At 36.8% G+C, this 22,066-nt stretch overlaps 1 protein-coding gene and 1 non-coding gene across 4 annotated transcripts in view; one reads left to right on the top strand and one right to left on the bottom strand.

The window, feature by feature from the left end:
• OCA2 (OCA2 melanosomal transmembrane protein) overlaps positions 1 to 22,066 on the bottom strand; it is a 492,350-nt gene that overhangs the window by 136,372 nt on the left and 333,912 nt on the right. The window contains exon 24 of one of the 3 annotated variants that reach the window (XM_053223671.1): positions 585 to 3,188. The exons of the other annotated variants lie outside the window; for them this stretch is intronic. Within the exon in view, the coding sequence (XP_053079646.1) occupies positions 3,170 to 3,188 (19 nt within the window). The 3' untranslated portion in view covers positions 585 to 3,169. Of the gene's footprint in view, positions 1 to 584; positions 3,189 to 22,066 lie in introns of those variants that run through there. 3 annotated transcript variants of the gene reach the window in all.
• Positions 2,997 to 3,103, top strand: LOC113602147 (U6 spliceosomal RNA). Its single transcript, XR_003423509.1, has one exon. It is a non-coding gene; the product is annotated as a U6 spliceosomal RNA (small nuclear RNA).

Here is a 22,066-nt window from a genome sequence, read left to right on the forward strand (position 1 = left end):
AGAAAAAACATTGAAACGGAAAAGTATAAAGGGGTATTTGCCCTGCCATATAGTAAAACATTCTATAAAGTCTCAACAAAGTAAACCTTGTGGTAATGCCACACTAAACTCATAAAACACAGTTGGATGTCCACAATATACCCCAAACCCCACAGGAGTTTTTTTCATCATAAAGGTGGTACATTAAATCAGTGAGGTGAAGATCAACATTTTAGTAAAGAATTTGGGGAGACCTGGGTACCCACCTTGCAAAAGATGAGTTAGATCCATTTCTCACACCATATACAAGAATACATTCCAAATAGATCAATAACTTAAATATATAAAATGCAATCACAAACATCTTGAAGGAAACTAAGGGAAAATTGCTTTATAACATTAGAGTAGACAGGCCTTTTAAATTATGATTTAAAACAAAAGAGGTGCCTAGGTGGCTCAGTCACTTGAGTGTCTGACTCTTGATTTTGGCTCAGGTCATGATCCCAGGGTTGTGGGATCAAGCCCCACATCAGCCCTCAGCATCACATCAATGCTGAGCATGGAACCTGGTTAAGATTCTCCCTCCCTCTACTCCTCCCCCTGACTTTGCTCATGTTCTCTCTCTCTCTCAAAAAAAAAAAATATATATATATATAATAAAACACAAAAAGACTCATGAATTTAACAGAATAAAGAAACGTAAATGACTTTGCATGACAAATTTAAAAAGAGGAGGTGGTGATGGCAGGCAAAAGGCAAAAGAAAACTAGGAAAAGTATTTTTAACTCAAATCACAAAAGATTCATCTTTGTAATTTATAAAGAGCCTTTAAAACTCATGAATGAATGAATGAATGAATGAACTCAATTTAAGAAGTCTAATACTGCCACAAAAAATGTAGAAAAATATGAAGAGTTCAAAAGAAATGAAGCTGTACCTTAACTCGTAAAAAGGTATTCTACTTCACTAATTTTAATAGAAAAGCATTCTCATAAATTGCTAGTTAGAAAGCAACTATAAACTGTTATGCAGAACAATTTAACAATATTTATTAAATTATAAATGTATTACCCTTTAATCCTGAAATTCCACATCTAGGAGTTGATATATGTACAGAGTTACTCATTACAAGGCTTTCTCCTTTTTACCTTCTAAAGAGCACAAGTTTGGAAATGACTTAAGCACACATCAATAAAAATTATTTAAATAAACTATATTCTATCCAGACAATGCATTAACATATAGCTCTTAAAAATGAACATACAAAAAAGAATGAGGAAATTCTCTATGGAGAGGTCTTAGGATATACAGTATGGAGGAAAAAAGCAAGATGCAGAGCAGCACATATAATATGCTAACTTACATATAAGAAAGTGGGGTGAAATAAGGATATACATTTAAGAGTTTCCTCTGTCTGCAGAAAAGTAGACTGGAAAAAGGACAAGAAAGTAATAAAAGTAGACATGAGGAGGTGGAGAGAAAGTGAAATAAATGGTGATAGGCTAAGAACAAGACTTCTCAATGTACTACTTTTTCTAATTTATTTAACCATTTGAATATTACCTATGCAATATAAAAAAAGGAAACAGCAATAAAATTGATTAAAATAACTTACATAAAATTAAGAAATATTCTAAATAACCCCTAAATTAAAAAAAATAAAAATGAATGGTAAATAGTATAGAAAGTGATAAAATGAAAAACATTTAATACACTTCATGGTACACTGAAAAGGTACAAAAGGTGAAATATAAAAATATTTGTATTACTTTTTACCTTTAACGGGCTGAAAATAAAATACTGAACACTATAAGATAATAAAAGAGCACAATAAATATTGTTTACAAAAGAGGGGTGGATTAAGATTAAAAAATGAAAATAATGTAGTACAAAAACAAATTATGTAAAGGGTAAAAGGCAAAAATCTATTTTCTGAAACCTCAAATACAAATATAAACTTCTGGGATGCCTGGGTGGCTCAGTTAAGTGTCCTACTCTTGGTAGGACTCAGGTCATGATCTCAGGTTCATGGGTTTGATCAGGTCAGGTCATTGTCTCATGGTTCATGGGTTTGAGCCCCCTGTCAGGCTCTGCACTGACAGCACAGAGCCTGCTTGGAATTCTCTCTCCATCTCTCTCTGCCCCTATTCTACTCGTGTTCATTCACTCTCTCTCTCAAAATAAACTTAAAAAAAAAATACAAACTTCTAAGAAGTTTCATTAAAGAAAGAATACATATACATACATATATACATACATACATACATACATATACATATATATGTATAATGTCAGACTATTTTAAAATTATATGAGGTGTGTATCTCCACAGATAAGGAAGATATGACCATAAATTTAAAGACAGTAAAGAATTTAAAGTTATTTCCTAGCCAAATGTAAGACATCAGATCCAAATGGATTTACCATTTCATTTGTAAAAATCTCCTTGCTTCATTTGATGAAACTAGAATAACTGTAAAAACCTAATATAGTAAAAAAGAAAAGTTGTGACCATATTTACCTATGAACATAGATCTAAAAATTCTGATAAAAATCATTCAAAAGGAAAGGGAATATACCAAATAAGACTTATTCTAAAAATATAAGAATTACTCGATATTAGAAAATCTGAAATACGATTCATTACATAATGAATTAATGGGGGAAAAATCATATAATTATATCAACAGATGCACAAAAAGTATATAATGAAATGCAGTGATAATTGACAAAAAAGTACAATATAACTAAAAACTACTTACAAACTAGCAAAAACCAGCAGTATATTTAACAGTAACATGCACAATTACCATTAAAAGCAGGAAAATAAGAATATTTGCAGTAACTACTATTTGGCACACTGTTTTGGAGATTCTGATACATAAAATATGAACAGAATGTTCTTTTTAAAAAGGTATAAATTCTGAGGAAGAAAGGAAAATTCTATTTACAGGTGATATAATTATGTTCCTAAGAAAATACAAGAAAATTTAATTTTTAAAAAACATGAGAGAATCATACTTGCTTCAGCAGTACATATACTAAAATTGTAATGCTATAGAGAAGATTAGCATGGCCACTGTGCAATGATGACATGCAGATTCATGAAGTGTTCCATATTTTATATAAATAAATAAATAACATGAGAGAATCAAAAATATCAGCCGAATTCAAGATAAACAAAAAGCCATCAATCAGTTTTTCCAAGGCTGTGAATCAAGAGTAAAGAAAGAGATAAATTAAAACAACTGAATTTACAACAGCTAAACAAAAGAATAAAACATCTAGGAAAAAGTCGAAAAGGTCCAAAATCTATATATGAAGAGAGACTAAAACCTTATTAAAGCAAGATAGAATATCTTATTAAAACGAGAGGTGAATAAACAGAAATAAATCAAATTTCTAAAAGTAAGGATGTTCTATTAGTATAATGCCATTTTTAGTCAGAATCTCAATTTTAATATAAATAACAGAAGTTACTTTGAAAAGTAAGTGATTCAGAATGAACAATTATTTTCAAAGTAGTAAGTTGTCTCACAATATTGTTAAATTATTTTTTGCACTTTTAAATCATTATACTATACTATTTTAAATATCATACTGTATGGGCAGCTTTATAATGATTTATATATATATAAATATATATAAATATATATAATTATATAAAATATATAAAATATATTTAATATATAATATAATATAAATATATAAATATATATATATATATATATATATAGCTCTAGGACTGTCTGTCAGATCACCAAACTGGCAGTGGATCCAAATAAAGATTGGAACTTATTATATCAAAGGGTAGCATTGTGTCTCCATGGGAAAAGAAAGCTTGTTTATGGTAGAGCGCTCAGGGAAGTGGGCTGGCTCAAAGTGGAGGGTTTGCCCTTTTGGTAAGGTCAGGAAACACCAATTGAGAGCTGTGTTTCTGTAAGATTCTTTGAGGGAATGTTGAGAGTAAAAGCATCAGCAGTGTCAGTGCCTGGGGAGTTTGATGCTGAGAGGCAGACAGGGACTTCTCCAGTGTCCTCCTCACCCGCCACACACACATGGTGGATGCCTATTGTTTTGACTCTCCAAACAGCATCCACCCCCCTTTTCTGGGAGGCATACCTGTTCCCCCATGGTGAATGTATCACCTGGTGACTGGCCTCGACAAGAGGCCTGGATACACACTAAAACAGCTGGGACTAAGTGTCAAAGCCCCGGTGCAAGAGTGGCACCTAACCTAATTTAGACCATTTAGAGCCCTTCGCTGGGAATTTTTAAAAGGATGCTAGAGGGAGCCTATTTCAGTTCATCTCTGCAGCTGTGGGTGGCCATTCCCTAAGAGCCCCACACTGAATGAGGCAGTGGTGAAAGATGGGGAGAGCAAGGTCTGGCTCCTATTGTCTCTGAAGCTCAAGACACTGCCCATCCAGAGTTGGTAGATTGCTGTTCCATTCTCCCTCTTGCTCAGGCTAATTTGATACAGGCTTCTGTTACCCACAACCAAGAATCCTGACTAAGAGTGCATCCTGTATTCTTTCTTCTCCTTTTCCTATATCATCCAGGGCTAATGTCAAATGTCTGCTCCCCAGGTTATTGCAACTCCTCCCCCCACCCCCCACGCTGCCCAAGTTACATGCCTTCTCTCCATCATTAAGCCCTGCTGATTCCATCTCCAAACTGTAGCTCGTTTTCCTCACCTTCTCTTCCCAAGGTGAATCCCTTGCCTCAGACCTCAGCCTCTAACTGGTCTCTCTGCTGCTACTCTTGACTCCTCCAATCTGCTCACTACACTGCAGTGAAAGTGGTCTTTTCAAAATAAAAATAACATCACATTGTTTTCCTGCTTAAAGCCCTTCTGTGTGTTCCCATCACACCTGAAATAAACCCAGTCTCTCTCCATTGAGTTTATGAGGTGAAGTATGCAGCCTCTTTCAGGACTCCCCCAAAGCCTCCTGCACCAAAGTGATAGTAGTTGCTTTGTTTCCTGAGAGACTATACACAATTTGCCTCCTTGGGACTATTTCCTATCTCAGAAAATTAATATTTTTAGCATAGTAGCATTTGTTCACATCGTGGATAATTCATGTAGTATATGCTTACTTGTGTGTGTATTGCTCTTCACCTGGCCAGACTCCAAGCTCAGCAGGACCATTGTCTGTCTGGTTTACCTATGCACTACTTGAGCTTACTTTTTGATAGTGACAAATATGTGTTGACAGAACAGATGAACATAAATGAATGTTATTTACACAATGAATATTCATTAAACATTCGTTAAATATAAATATATAATTAAAATTCATTAAATTTAGTTGTTCATAAATGTATCATTTTATAAGTAAAGAATGTGAATCTTTGTTAATGTAAATATCTAAATTCATAATTAAAAGTTTTTATTTCAGGGGCACCTCGGTGGCTCCGTCGGTTGAGCGTCCAACTTCGGCTCAGGTCATGAACTCATGGTTCGTGAGTTCAAGCCCCTCATCAGGCTCTGTGCTGACAGCTGGGGGCCTGGAACCTGCTTCAGATTCCATATCTCCCTCTCTCTGCCCCTCCCCTTCTGATGCTTGTCTCTCTCTCTCTCTCTGTCCTTCCAAAATAAATAAATATTTTTTTAAAAAGTTTTCATTTCATTACTTTTCAAAATAGCATATTCCAAGGGGGAAAGTTTAGACCAAGCTCCCTTTTCTTCAAAAATTTAACAATAGCCAAATTATGGAAAGAATCCAAATGTCCATCAACTGATGAATGGATAAAGAAGATGTGATATGTATGTGTGTGTATATATATATATATATATATATATATATATATATATATATAATGGAATACTACCTAGCAATTTAGAAGAATGAAATCTTGCCATTTGAAACATTGATGGAACTACATGGTATTATGCTAAGCTAAATAAGTCAGTCAGAGAAAGATAGATATCATATAATTTCACTCATATGTGGAATTTTAGTAACTCAACAGATAAACATAGGGGAAGGAAAGGAAAAATAAGATAAAAACAGAGAGGGAGGCAAACCATAAGAGATTCTTAAATACAGAGAATAAACTGAGGGTTGCTTGAGGGGATGGGTTATATGGGAAATGGGCATTAAGGAGGGCACTTTTTGGGATGAGCACTGGGTGTCATATGTAAGCCAAGACTACATTGTATGTTAACTAACTTGAATATATATTTTTTAAAAGCCAATAAACATGCTGTCTGCCATGAAAGGATACATGAGGAATAGACAGCATTTCTGCCATCCATAAGCACTGAACTGCATTCCATTGTTGTTTCCAGGAAGTTACCAGATGTGCTTTTTGTTTGTGGAGACTGTAGAATATGACTAAAGCTGTCTTGGGACTAATCTGACCTCCACCTCACCATTTTCTACTCTACAAAGGCATTTACTTCTTCATCCTTTTAAGTCTATTAAGTCTCTTATGCCTTTTTTAGTCATTTTAAATTATCTTAATTTGCTCATTATTTCTGAATTCCATAATGGTTGGAATTAAGAATTCTCTGCCATTCAGTCAATAATACATTGAAAACAATTTGCATAAAAACAATCACTTAGCAATGAGAAAGAATGAAATATGGCCTTTTGTAGCAACGTGGATGGAACTGGAGAGTGTTATGCTAAGTGAAATAAGTCATACAGAGAAAGACAGATACCATATGTTTTCACTCTTATGTGGATCCTGAGAAACTTAGATCCATGGAGGAGGGGAAGAAAAAAGAAAGGTAAGAGAGGGAGAGAGCCAAAGCATAAGAGACTCTTAAAAACTGAGAACAGGGGTGCCTGGGTGGCTCAGTCGGTTGAGCTGCTGACTTCGGCTCAGGTCACGATCTCGCGGTCCGTGAGTTTGAGCCCCATGTCGGGCTCTGTGCTGACAGCCTGGAGCCTGTTTCGGATTCTGTGTCTCCCTCTCTCTGACCCTCCCCGTTCATGCTCTGTCTCTCTCTGTCTCAAAAATAAATAAACGTTAAAAAAAATTTTAAAAAAACTGAGAACAAACTGAGGGTTGATGGGGGGGAGGGAGGGGAGGGTGGGTGATGGGTATAGAGGAGGGCACCTTTTGGTATGAGCACTGGGTGTTGTATGGAAAACAATTTGACAATAAATTTCATATTAAAAAATTATTTATAAATAAATAAATAAATAAATAAATAAATAAATACGATCACTTAGGCTACAAATGGTCCCACTGAATTTTCCAGTTGTAGGAAACTTGATCAATGCAAAGACATAGGGAAATTTCCCATTAGACAACTCCATGATATTATCTTTCAATTTTATATTTTAGAGAATAAAATATTAGCATATAAAGAAATACTGATAGTGAATGGCTTTCTCAGCACACATTTCATCCCTGCTTTGGTGGATGGTCTCTATACAAAGCTGCGTTGTCCTCTGTGAACACCTAGTTGATGTACCATCACACACAGCAGGCACATTCCATGCCCTTTTCCTAATGGTGAACACTTAGAAAGATATTAGGTGTCTGTCCCCAGTTCCTGTCATACAGCTCCTAAATATCTTGGAATTCCATGACGGATAAAGGTGATAAGAGTGTCTTGGTTCTAATGAGGCATATTATGGTAGGCATCTGGATAGTTTCAGGATGGGAACCAGTCACCAGAAAGACTAAGCCTTGATTAGAAACTTGGAAATTTCAGCCCCACTCTCCAGCCTTCAGGGAGAGGAGAGGGGCTGGATACTGAGTCAATCACCAATGGCCACAATCATGTCCACATAATAAAACTCCTATAAAACCCCCTAAACAACAGGGTTCTGGGAATTACTGGGTTGGTAAACACATCTACATACTAGGAGGATGACATACCCCAACTCCACAGGAAGAGAAGCACCTGTACTGGGGAACTCTTCAAGAGTTTTCCCTATGTACCTCTTCATTTGGCTATTCATTTGTACACTTTAAAATAAACTGGCAATATAATTAAAGTGCTTTCTTGAGTTCTGTGAGCTTTTGTAGCAAATTATTAAACCTGAAAAGGGGGGTTATGGAAACTTCCAACTTTGTAGAAGTGTGTGTAGCCTGGGGACCTGATACTTGCAACTGGCATCTGAAGTGGGGCAGCCTTGTGGATTGAGCCCTTAAACCTGCAAGTATGTGCTAACTCTAGATAGTCAGAATTGAATTGAATTATAGATACACAGATGGTGTCAGAGAGTGGAGAATTGATTGATGTGAGGACAATAAACATTTCCTGGTGATGGCAGAATTTTGCTGAAACAGCTTCTCTACCTGTCTTCCATAGCAACCAGTGGCTGCTGACAAGGAGTACAGCCACAGGAGAGACAAAGTATTTCACAGTACATTGTTGTGACAAATACCATCTCCTATATAACTTGGCCATGAGTTCCAGAGTGTGACCCATGCAATAAGCCAAAGTGGACAACACATTGTCACAAAATCTAGGAAGTTCAAATGAAGAAATGCCTGGCTCTTGAAAACCATCTTCAATAAAAACTTGGGCCTTCTGGATATAATGGAACACAGAAAATAAGGACCAATTTTGATCAAATCACTCACCTGATTAAGACAACTACATCAGTATGAGTTCTTGAAAAAGATCATAAAATGGTGACATTTCTTTGGGTCTCTGTATAACTAAGGACTCTTATAGTTACAAGTGACATAAAGTCCAATACAGAATGGTTAAGCAGAAGGCGAGTTATGAGATGATGTGAGCTACAAGTCTGGGGGTAGATAAAATGACCTGGCACCTTGTATTTTCCAAATTTGGATGCACCAATATGGTCTATCCCTCATGCTCTTCTTACCATGTGACATGGCTACTCTTCTATTTGGAGGTTCCTTCCTCTGAATTTGGGAGAGCCTGACATAGAGTTACAGACAGATGCCTAGGATGCCTCAGTCAATTCAACCTCTAAGTCTTTGAATCTCCACAGCCCAGCCATAAGGCAAGTAAGTAAGCAAGCCTCACATGATTCTAGTCTCCAGCCTTTGAGTAGCCCTTCATGATTCTGAGTGGAACAGAAACAAACTGGTTCTTTCAAGTCCTGCAAAGATAGTACAATTAAAGAGCAAAATAATTATTGCTGCTTCTTGAAGCCACTACATTTTGGTGTAACTTGTTATGCAGCCACAATAACAGGGATAGAGATAACAAGGATATCAAGATCCTTTCCCGGACTCTGGTTCCTCTAGGTTTAGAGCCCAGATTCAGGCTTCTTAGTAATGTCATACAACATCTTCAGGCTTTCTATATTACCCTTGTCTAGTGGAAGGAACTTTACGTCTCCAACAACTCAACAGTTTTTGGTGCTGGTCAAAAACTGTGCCATCTTTCCTTTGAGTTATGTGCCATCCTTCAATTGCTCCTTAATTGCCTTGGGTCCCTCCCCCCATTCTGGGACATACCTTCCTGGAAAGTGCATTAGTGAGGAAAGGGGGATTACTCCAAATCAAAACAGGGTAATTGTTTCCATTAAAATGGAAAACAAAATCAATAAATACTTAGTAGAACATTCTTTGCATTACCTCTCATGGCATCCTCTGGCTGGGTATCTTGGGCTATTATGGCTCTCTTGGCCTTTTTGGAACTCTTTTACCTTCAAAAGTCTCAAATAGCTCTCCAGTGCTCTAAGCCTGCCCAACTCCTTCCCCCTTATAGTAGCGATACTCAGGATTACTGCTTAGAAGTGTTCAAGAATATGCTAATCTACACAACTGGTTTAACTCTAAGGCTGAAGATTTTATGTCTCAGTGCAAACCAACAAAAGGTGTTCCTTATGTTTGAATAAGGGCAGGAGAATGAGGGGTGGGTGGGTTTGAGTATTCCTTCAGACACAAAACAGGCCTGTCTCCTCAGGGAAATCTGAAGACCGCTTCTGCTCTAACTAGGAAACAGTTACATGAAAATAACCCTTTCTTTCTTAACAAACTTAGTGTATGGATGAGACTAACTTGTAATTTATATTCAGAAAATATTGATCTGATGTTCATGATTTTAACTCTCACAAGGAAAGAAATGATTTGACTTCTGTTTCAATGAGTTTATAGCAGCACAATTAACTTAGAGATGAACCTAAAAAAATATATTATGTTAGATCAGTTTTGACATTTGAGAAAATATAAGTGTCCACCAGTATATCCTTCAAAAAAGATCTAGAATGAACACTTCATAAAATCTAGTGGCCAAAGAACTTTATCTTAATTTAATGTTAATCAATGTTTGTGATCTTTCTGAGTCATACTGAACAAAGGCAAGACATTTTCAAATGTTGCTTTTAGAATACTAGTTTCTAAATAGTTTATTTTCTGGGTATTTTTTCTCTTTAATTTAATTTACCAACTTGTTGGGGCGCCTGGGTGGCTCAGTCGGTTAAGCGGACGACTTCGGCTCAGGTCATGATCTTGCGTTCCATGAGTTCGAGTCCCGCGTCAGGCTCTGTGCTGACAGCTCAGAGCCTGGAGCCTGTTTCAGATTCTGTGTCTCCCTCTTTCTGACCCTCCCCCATTATGCTCTGTCTCTCTCTGTCTCAAAAATAAATAAACGTTAAAAAAATTTTAATTTACCAACTTGTTCATTTTTTTAAAGCCTCACAAGAGTTAGCTGTGTTCCAATAAATCTCAAAAGGAAACAAAAGAGCAAATGATAAAAACTATGTGGAGGTTAATTTACACAATAAAATTCATCTTGTTTTGTCTCTAAATTTAAAGAAATGGTAAAAATCTGCATCATTAATTGATGAAACAACTTTTATTTGACCCATGTGTCAAATAGCCCTATGTGACCCATGTGTCAAATGAAGGAATGCCCTATAAAGTATGCTTTATGAAGGGTACCCCCTTCATAAAAGGGGTGTGTCCCATGGAGGAGAATACCATGAAAACTGTTTTCCTGTTCAGTGAGAGAATTCAACATGAGAATAATCTTCATTTAAAAAATAATCCACTCCAAAGAGAACAAGATAAAATTCTATTGTATCCCTACAGTCATCACAAAAGATCACAAGGGATAAATGAGTAATACCACTATTACTTCAGAAGGAGGGCAGGACTTCTGGTGGCCAAGGTGATGACAGCCACCAAAATCCAAAGCTCTCCACACAGCTCACAATAAACTCTACAGATCAGTAAGAAGTACAAATAAAACCACGTAGATACCACACTTTCAACATAACTAACTAGAAGACAGAGAGCACCATAAACTTTACATTACTTGTCAGCAAAGAAATAAACACCAATTCCCAGCATAACTGTCTCTCAAGCCCCTGCCCCAGGTCTTTACAAATTGCTAAAGGAATCAGAAAACTTCATGAAAAAGAAAAAAGGGAATTAAGTTTATAAGGATGAGTGAATAACAACAGCTATAAAAAGTAAGTCCAAGCTAAGTGTTAAAATGCTGAAAAATAATCCTGCTCAATCAGAGCAGAGACAACGGAGAAAGGATGCAAACATGCACAGAATAACAGGCAGCAGCCTTGACACATATCCTTTCTGGGAGAGAAGAAAGCAGAAAGGAAGGCAGGAATGCTCATTGGAGTTTGGGATGAGAAGGGAAAGGCAGCAAGAGGAGAAAATAATCTTATAAGACAAAAAGAACCAAAAATTGATAGACATTCCCTCACCTACAAAAAATAAATAAAATAAAATCATCTTTAAAAAACTGCAGTCCATGGCACTGACCACAGAGGGTGCTCTAGACTAGGAATCTTCAAATTCCTTTGACCCCAAAGGCCAAACCCATCCATGAAAGCACGTGGATAAAAGCAGATTTCACCTATGCAAGGCTTTCATAAGAAAACAACAGAACATGAGAATCTAAATACTGAAACTGATAAAGATTTCTCTAAAAGGCTAAATATGAACTAGAAAATAAAACTGCATTAGATTCTATACGGAACTATATATCTTGAATAAGCACATGGAAATATGAAGAAAAAAGAACAGCAACAAAAAGAACACCTTAAACCACAAACCCAAATGCTAAAAACATAAATAGACAAAGCATGAAGAAATAAAATGATAAATCAAAAGACCAAATCATATCAGAAACAAAGATTAAATTACAAGGAATATAATTTAAAATATATAGTCATATATTATTATTATATTATAATTATAAGGGATATAATTTAGAATATATAGAAAAATATAGTCAAATGAAAAATTAGTAAGAGACATTGAAGAAAGAAGAAAGTAAACAAGGGGGTAAAAATAAATTAAGTTAATAACATCAGTCCAAGGGAAAGTGATTGAAATAGAAGACAAGCCAAGAAGATCCAAAATGAACAGACTCATGAAACAATGTATATTAACAGTTAAAAATGATCCAAGAAACCTTTCTGAAGCTAAAAAAAATGAAAAGGAAAGGAAAAAAAACTTGAGTCTACAAGTCTACAAGACTTGTACTAGACAAGACTACAAGACAAGTCTACTAGAAGGGCACATTAAATACCTGAGAAAAATTGACACAACAATCAACTCCAGGGCATATCTCTGTAAAAATATTAAATTTCAAAGATAAATTAAAGGCACTCAGGCCTCAGCTCCTCACATGCTGTACTTGCAGCCCAGATTCCATACATTGGTGAGTCCTGGCAACAAGTGCCATCCGCTAACTGAGGCAGCAACCTGAGGGGTTGCTGCAAGCACTGAGATCCCAGACTTATCTTTCATCCTGTTTTCCCAGAAGAGAAGGGGAAATTCCAGTAAAAAGTGACATGGCCAACTTACTGAGCTGGTCAGTACAGAAGCAAAGCTGGGAGGAGGAGTTCCTGACTGCCCACCTAGTGCTTTTCCTTCCAGCCACATTTCCTTTTCTCCACTGGAGTAAAAATAAAAATACTTAGACTGAAAAATTGTACTATATTTCATCAAATCAAAGACTGTAAAACACTTATTTCATCTGCCATTAAGAATGAAAAATTTAGGAAAGGCTGAAAAGAAGATGGAGTAGAAAGATGCTAACCTCACCTCCTCCCATGGATATAACTAGATATCTCTCACACCGGTCAGAAAACCGCCCAAAGACTGGCAGAACAAACCCTACAACAAAATATATAGAAAAGGCCACACTGAACAGGATTGGAAGGGCAGAGATGTGGTGGGAAGCCAAATGGACTGCAGGCCTTTCACCAGAGGGAGGATGCCCTGGGTGCGGACAAGGGAGAGACGCAGACTATCACACTGGGAAACCTGCATGGGGAAGATGAATCCCCATAACATTTGGCTTTGAAAAAAAGAGGGACTGAGTTTCATGAGTTCTTACAACCCATGGGACTAAAAATCTGGAATTTTAAAAATCAGCAAGCTGGGCTCTGGAAGAGTCTAGATGGCATTAAGAAATTAAGTCCCTGCCATTAAACAGATAGTACAACAAAGAGCCCACAGAGATACAGCACTGAAGCAGCAGTTTTAAAAACACCTGGGGCATATGGGAGGGAGAGTTATTTACTCATTTCATAACTTATCCTGGAGAATCAGAGACCATTAGGAGAAACTCCTCCAGGAGAAAAATGCCATTTCCCTACCCCTTCAGCATAAACACAGGCCACCTGTGGGAACCAGTGTAGCACAAACATTCACTAACTAATTTGCTTACACCCCCCTCCCCATGCTCTAGCAAATCTGCCCCCTCCAGCCTCAATCCTGGCACTGTGGGTCCCCTCCCCAAGGGGATCAGGCAAACCTTGCTAAAACTGCATGCTCTGCCCCTGCACATGTGACCTACCCCCTCCAAACTGGTAGGCTTTGGTCCCAGTGGCAGCAGCGGTAGCAGTTCTCCTCTCACAGAGGACCAGCAGGTAAACCTTGCTAACACGGCACACAACACATGTGTGGATCTTCCCCCCCTCTAATAAACTCTTGCCTGGAGCCCATCCAAAGAAGTGCCACAAACCTAGCACTGTGCAAGCAGCCCCAACAGTGGCCAGAATGACTCCAAAGTAATGTCTGCCCCAGGGAAAGGGAAAGATAAACACACATAAGTCAGACTGCAGCCCCAGCAGTGTGGTGGGGGCAGACAGCTGGTCTTAATCCAGGCTCTGCCCACCAACAAAAACTTCTTGGGACAACATAGGAAAGGCACCAAGCAGTTTGGTGCTACTACATCTCTGGTGAACACGTGGGCTGACTCAACTTAAGCCCAAGGTGACCCCAGACTGGCTCATTAACACCACAGGAACCAAACACTGCCCACAACAGGCAAAAAGAGTAACTGCAGACAACAAGACTGAAGGAAAAAGCAGCTCAGTCACAACAGAAGGATGCACACAACACACATAGGAGATATCCCTGAAGCACCACGTTCCAGGAAACAGGGGACATTGCACTGCAGGGCACTACAGGACCTCTTCTTCATAAGGACAGCACTTTCAAGAGCAGGAGACATAGCTGACTTTCCTAACACAGAGAAAAAGACTCAAAGAGACATAATGAGGAGACAAAGGAATATGTCTTAAATGAAATAACACAACAAAATCACTGCAAAAGACCTAAGAGACATGGAAATAAGTAATATGCGTGATAGAGAAATTAAAATATTGATCATAAAGATATACACACAGGACTTGGAAAGCATGGAAGACACCATTGAGACCTTAACAAAGAGATAAAAAGGAACCAGACATGAAGAACATAATGAATGAAATTAAAAATATACTAGATGTAATAAATAGCAGATTAAATGAAGCAGAATAACAAATCAGTGACCTGAAGGAAAGAGAATGGAAAGCAATCAAGCTGAGCAGGTGAAAGGGAAAAAAGTTGTGCAAAATGAGAATAGACTTAAAGAACTCAGCTACACCATCAGGAATAATAACATTTTTATTGCAGGGATCCCAGAGGATAAGAAAAATACAAGAGAGAAGACAATTTATTGGAAGAAATATTCACCAAAAACTTCCTGAATCTGGGGAAGGAAACAGAAAGGCAGATCCAGGAGGCACAGAGAGCCCTCAACAAAATCAACCCAAGGAAGTCCACACCAAGACATATAGTAGGTAAAATGGCAAAAAGTATTGATAAAGAGACAATTTTAAAAGCAGCAGGAGCAAAGAGAACAGATCACTACAAGGGAAACCCCACAAGGCAGTCAGCAGATTTCTCAGCAGAAAGTTTGCAGGCCAGAAGGAAGTGGCATGATATATTCAAATACTGAAAGGAAAAAATCTGCCATAAATAATATTCTGTCCAGCAAGGCTATCATTCCTAGTAGATGGAGGATAAAGAGTTGCCCAGGCAAACAAAAGTTAAAGGAGTTCATGACCACTAAACCGGCCCTACAAGAAATTTTAAAAGGGACTATTTGAGTTGAAAGGAAAGACCATAAGTAAGAGTAACAAAAGTAGAAAGCATCAAAGCAGGAAAATAAGTATATCTGTATAAAGCAGTGAAAGGACTCACAAAATGTGACACCATATACCTAAAATGTGCCAGGGTGATGAATAAAGAATGGCTTCAAACTTAAGCAACCATCAACTTAATATGGACTGCTATATGCAGAAGATATTATATACAAACCTAATAGTAACCACAAATCAAAAACCAGTAATAGATATGCCAAACATAAATACAGGGGAATCCAAGTATATCACTAAAGAAAGCCAACTTATTGTGAGAGAAGAGGATACGGAAAGAAAGGAACAGAGAAGAACTACAAAAACAGCAATAAAACAAGTAACAAAATTGCAATAAGTACATATCTATCAATAATTACCTTGAATGTAAATGGACTAAATGCTCCAATCAAAGACATAGGGTGATAGAAAAAATAAAAAAAGCAAGACCCATCTATATGCCTACAAGAGACTCATTTCAGACCTAAAGATACCTGCAGATTGAAAGTAAGGGGGTGGAGAAACATTTATCATGAAAATGGAAAACAAAGGAAAGTCAGAGTACCAACATTTATATTAGGCAAAATTAGACTTTAAAACAAAGACTGTAACAAGAGATAAAGAAGGACACTACATAATAATAAAGAATACAATCTAACAAGAAGATACAACAATTCTAAATATTTAGGCGCCCAAAATGAAAGTACCCAAATACATAAAGTAGTCAATAACAAATATAAAGGAAGTAATTGATAGTTATACAGTAAAAGTATGGAACTTTAACACCTCACTTACATCAATGGATAAATCATCCACACAGAAAGTCAACAAGGAAATGGTAACTTTGAAAGACACATTGAGCCAGATGGATTTAACAGATATGTTCAGAACATTCCATCCTAAAACAGAAGAATACACATTCTTTTCAAGTGCACATTGAACATTATCCAGAATAGATAACATATATTGGGCCACAAAACAAGTCTCAACAAATTCAAAATGATCAAAGTCATACCATGCATCTTCTCTGATCACAATGCTTTGAGACTACAAATAAACCACAAGAAAATATATGAAAAGAGCACATATACATTGAGGTTAAATAACATGCTACTAAACAATGAATGGGTCAAAGAAGAAGCAAAGAGTAAATTTAAAAAATACATTGAGACAAATAAAAATGAAAATACAACTGTCCAAAATCTGTGGCATGCAGCAAAAGTAGGGGATTCTAAGAGGGTTCTGTGATGGTGGTTTATAGTCATACGGGGTTACCTCAAGAAGCAAGAAAATCTCAAGCAACCTAACATTACACCTAAAGGAGCTAGAAAAAAAATCCCAAAACAGTAGAAAGAAGGAAACTATAATAAAGATTATAGTAGAAATAAATAAAAACTAAAAATACAATAGAACAGATCAATGAAATCAGGAGCTGGTCATGAAAAAGATCAACAAAATTGATAAGTCAGGCTCATAAAAGAGAGAAGGAGGGGAGGGAGGGAATGAGAGAGAGAGAGAGAGAGGGCTCAAATAAACAAAATCAGAAATGAAAGAAGAGAAATAACAACCAACACTACAGAAATACAAAGGGCTGTAAGAGAATATTATGAAAAATTATACACCAACAAAATGGACAGCCTAGAAGAAATGGATAAATTCCTACAAACATATGACCTCCCAAAACTAAATCAGGAAGAAATAGAAATTTTGAACAGACCAATCACCAGCAATGAAATTAAGTCAGCAATCAAAAAACTCCCAAGAAACAGAAGTCCAGAACCAGAGATCTTCAAGATGAATTCTATCAAACATTTAAAGAAGTTAATACCTATTCTTCTCAAGCTATTCCAAAAAAAAATAGAAGAGGAAGGAAAACTTCAAAATTCCTTCTATGAAGCCAGCATTCCCCTGATACCAAAAGCAGATAAAGACACTAGGAAGAAAGAGAACTATGGGCTAATTTCTCTGATGAACATAAATGCAAAAAATCCTCAACAAAATATTAGGAAACTGAATCCAACAATACATGAAAAAAAAATCATTCACGACAATTAAGTGGGAATTCTTCCTGGGTTGCCAGGGTGGTTCAATATTCTCATATCAATCAATGTGATAAACCACATTAATAAAAGAAAGGATAAGAACCATATGGTCCTTTCAATAGATGCAGAAAAAGCATTTGACAAAGTACAACATCCATTCATGGAAAAAATCCTCAACAAAGTAGGTTTAGAGGGAACATACCTCAACATAATAAGGCCATACATAGAAAACCCAAGGTGAACATCATCTTCAATGGGGGAAAAACTGAGAGCTTTCCTCCTAAGGTCAGGAACAAGACAAGGATGCCCACTCTTACCACTTTTATTTAACTTATTACTGGAAGTCCTAGTCACATCACTCAGACAAGAAAAAGTAATAGAAATCATTCAAATTGGTAGGAAAGAAGTAAAACTTTCACTATTTACAAATGATACAATACTCTAAATAGAAAACCATATAGACTGTACCAAAAAAACTGCTAGGATTGATAAATACAGTGAAGTTACAGGATAAAAAAATCGATGTATAGAAATCTGTTGCATTTCTATACATTAATAGGCTGCAGAAAGAGAAATTAAAGAAATAATCCCATTTATAATTGCACCAAAAAAATAAAAATACCAAGGAATGAACTTAACCAAGAGGTGAAAGACCTGTACTCTGAACACTATAAAACACTGATGAAAGAAATTGAAGAGGACACAAACAATTGGAAAGATATTCCATGCTCATGGATTGAAAGAACGTGTATTGCTAAAATGTCCATACTACCCAAAGCAATCTACAGATTTAATGCAACCCCTATCAAAACACCAAAAGTTTTCACAGCACTAGAATAAACCAAAAAACACTAGAACAAACCAAAAAATTTAAATGGAACCACAAAAGACCCTGAACAGTCAAAGCAATCTTGAAAACAAACAAACAAACAAAGCTGGAAGTAACACAATTTCAAATTTCAAGTTGTATTACAAAGCTGTAGTATCAAAAACAGTATGGTAACAGCAAAAAATAGATACAAAAATCAATGAAATATAATATAAAGTCAATACTATAAAGCTCCTTCAACAAAGGAGGCAAGAATATGCAATGGGGAAAAGACAGTCTCTTGAACAATTGTTGTTGAGAAAACTGGACAGCTACATGAAAAAGAATGAAACTGAGCCACTTTTTTATACCATACACAAAAATAAACTCAAAATGTGTTTAGTCATAGATGTGAGAACTGAAAATAAAAATCCTACAAGAGAGCACAGGCAGTAATCTCGCTGACATTGGCCATAAGAACTTATTTCTACATATGTCTCCTAAGGCAAGGGAAGCAAAAGCGAACTATTGAGACTACATCAAAATAAAGTTTCTACACAGCAAAGGAAACAATCAACAAAACTAAAAGACAACCTACTGAGTGGCAAATGACTTATCCAGTGAAGCATTAGTATCCAAAATATATAAATAACTTGTAAACTCAATACTCCAAAAATTAACAATCCAATTAAAAAATGGGCAGAAGACATAAATGGACATTTTTCCAAAGAAAACATACAGGTGGCCAACAGACACATGAAAAGATGCTCAACATTATCAGGGAAATGCAAATCAAAACCACAATGAGATATCACCTCACACTTATCAGAATAGCTAAAATTTAAAAATATAAGAAAAAATAACCACAAGAAACAAGTGTTTATGAGGATGTGGAGAATAGGGAACCTTTGTGCGCTGTTGATGGGAATGAAAATTGGTGTAGTCACTGTGAAAGTCAGTATGCAGTTTCCTCAAAAAATTTAAAAATAGAACTAGCATACGATCTGGTAATGATACTACGGAGTATTTACCCAAATAATATGAGAACACTAATTCAAAAGGATATATGCACCCCAATGTTTATTGCAGCACTATTTACAATAGCCATAGTATGGAAGCAGCCCAAATGTCCATGGATAGGTGAATGGATAAACAGTATGTGTTATATATATACAATGAAGTATTATTCAGCCATAAAAAAAGAATGAAATCTTGCTATTTTCAACAACATGGATGGATCTAGGAAGTATAATTCTTAGCAAAATAAGTCAGTCAGAGAACGACAAATACATTTGATTTCACTCATATGTGGAATTTAAGAAATAAATGAACAAAGGGGGTAAAAAGAGACAAATCAAGAAACTATAGAGAACTAACTAATGGTTTAAGAGGGAAGGTGGGGGAGGGGAGGGGTGAAATAGGTGATGAGGGTTAATGAGTGCACTTGTCATGATGAGCAGAGAGTGATGTAAGGAAGTGTTGAATCACTATATTGTATATCTCAAACGAATATAACAGTATATGTTAACTATAATGGAATTAAACAGAAAAACTTAATTAAAAAACCATTCACTTAGCCAGCAATTGTATGTCAGGAAGTTTATTTTCAACTAGCAATAATGAAACAAATTTTTATCTGTGAAGATATTCAACACAGCATTAATTATGATAACAAAGAATAGGAAGCAACTTATATGCCCAACAAAAGTAAAATAGTGATATATCCACATGTTGTAGGTATAAACATATCCTATTTTGAAAGAATAACTAATGACCTGATAAGATGTTCCAATATATGTTGAAAAATGAAAGGTAAGACACAATGAGATTAAAATTTTTTTAAACAAATATCTATGTATCAAGAGAGGAAGAGAAAATGGAAGAAAACACGAAATTTTGATTAGTGGTTATTTCTGGGTAGCAAAATTATGAGTTACTTTTATATTTTATTCCTTTACCTTTACATTTCCCTTTGGATATATATTCATATAGTCATTAAAAATGGGATTTTTTATTAAGAAAAATTTATATTTATTTATTTTGATAGAGAGAGACAGGGCACAAGTGGGGAGGGACAGAGAGAGAGGGAGACATAGAATCTGAAGCAGGCTCCAGGCTCAGAGCTGTCAGCACAGAGCCCGACGTAGGGCTCAAACTCACAAACCTCAAGATCATGAGCTGAGCCAAAGTCGGATGCTTAACTGCCTGAGCCACCTAGGCACCCCCCCCCCAAAATAGTAATTTTTTTAATAAAGTGGGAAGTCAACATTTTGCACTGTGTATCATAGGTAGCCACCTTTGGTGAAAGAAATTTTGAAATTAGGTAGATAAAAGTCCATTTAATACATTTGTAACTTCAAACCAAGAATTTTATGCAAATATGGGCTGAACAATTAGATGACCATTTATGAGAAAACTGCTCTGATTTCTGAGCAGCAAGGACTTGACAAGAAGAATGATCAGAGGTGGAACCAGACAGAAATAAGATGTGGCTCTTGAACATTACTAACCAGAGAGATATTTTTTCTCCATCTAAGAAGGTGGATGCCATTGTTAAGGCCACTAGCTAAAGAGGTTTTGGAAGAGAAACTGACAGTCTTGCCCCTGTCTTTATGAGGCTCCCAAGCTACTAAATATTATCCTAGCTTTCACCACTGTAACTCTGCACACAAGGGGCACATATTGGAAAGTTCAGTATGCAATACATCACCTGCTGGAGCTAAACCCTGGGCTCTATGCATGATCTGAGTGGCTGCACACCAACCTTTTAGTCAAGCAGATGTCCTTATTATTATTTCAAAGTTACACTGGAGAAAATATCAGACCAGGGTGTACTGTTGCGCTAAAAATCCTTTAATCTTTTATGATATTAATACCAGCCCTCTCAAGCCTACTTGTGAGACCAACCAGTGTTGTTAAATGGCCATGAGAGTCCCTATATTGAGTCCAGCCATGGTGGTCAGCAGGTAGAGGGCCAGGGTATCACACGCCTGGCTCACAAAGGAGACCAGGGACATTTGAATGACAGCCTTGTTTAAGTGATAGGATTATTTCTTTTATGCTTAGCAGAGGAAGATGAACTCTAACAAGAAGATGGTGGTCAAGTGATAAGTTTCTGATCCCATCTCTTAGTAGTGGGGGCAACAATGTTCCAGAGTCCTCCTGAGAGTAGAGCACGTTCGGTATCCCCACAGCTCATTGTCCAGCCTCGTCCCTCCATCCCATGCCCAAGTCTTCCAGGAGTTTTGATTAACTAATTTTAGTGTCTGAGTAAAACTGTCAAGAATTACTAGTCACTCAAACAGAAATGGCCAGTATAAGTCTGCCAAAAGTCAGCATTATGCACAGAAATTGATGTTGGTTCTTACCAAGGTATGACAGTGGAGTTTTATCCCAGGCCCAGCCCAGCCAAGTAGTGCCCTGCAGAAGCCCAAGGTCACAGTCTCCATAGGCTTCAGATCACTCGCAGAGCTACTGTTTCAAATCTTAAGCAGGGCTGGTTCTGAGAACCTTCACTGTGCATACATGAGCTGTGAGCTTACAATCCAAGAACGTCAACAGAAATCTTGTTCAACACCAAATGTCAGTTCATTTTAGCAGCACCATTTTTTGGAGCTGCCAATGGCAATTCTGCCCATTCACCTACTTTCAAAGTGCAGTGATGCCATATGAAAACAGGCACGCAGGGAGTTAGGACTCCAGCATGGGCCCTGCTCCTTTGGAGCAGCTTTTCCTTTGTAGGAGCAAGCATTGGCTGTTTTTCCTCACCCAGGGCTTCATCTCTGTACTGCCCTCCTGATAGGTGTCCACACATGAATGCATGTTGCCAGGCTGCCTCTGTCTGCAATATTCCTGGGTCCTTTCAAGTACAAGATTTTTCACTGGGCAATCTGGTAGGAGGTCTACAG

This window comes from Acinonyx jubatus, chromosome B3 (genome assembly GCF_027475565.1).
Source record: "Acinonyx jubatus isolate Ajub_Pintada_27869175 chromosome B3, VMU_Ajub_asm_v1.0, whole genome shotgun sequence".
Taxonomy (NCBI): Eukaryota; Metazoa; Chordata; class Mammalia; order Carnivora; family Felidae; genus Acinonyx; species Acinonyx jubatus.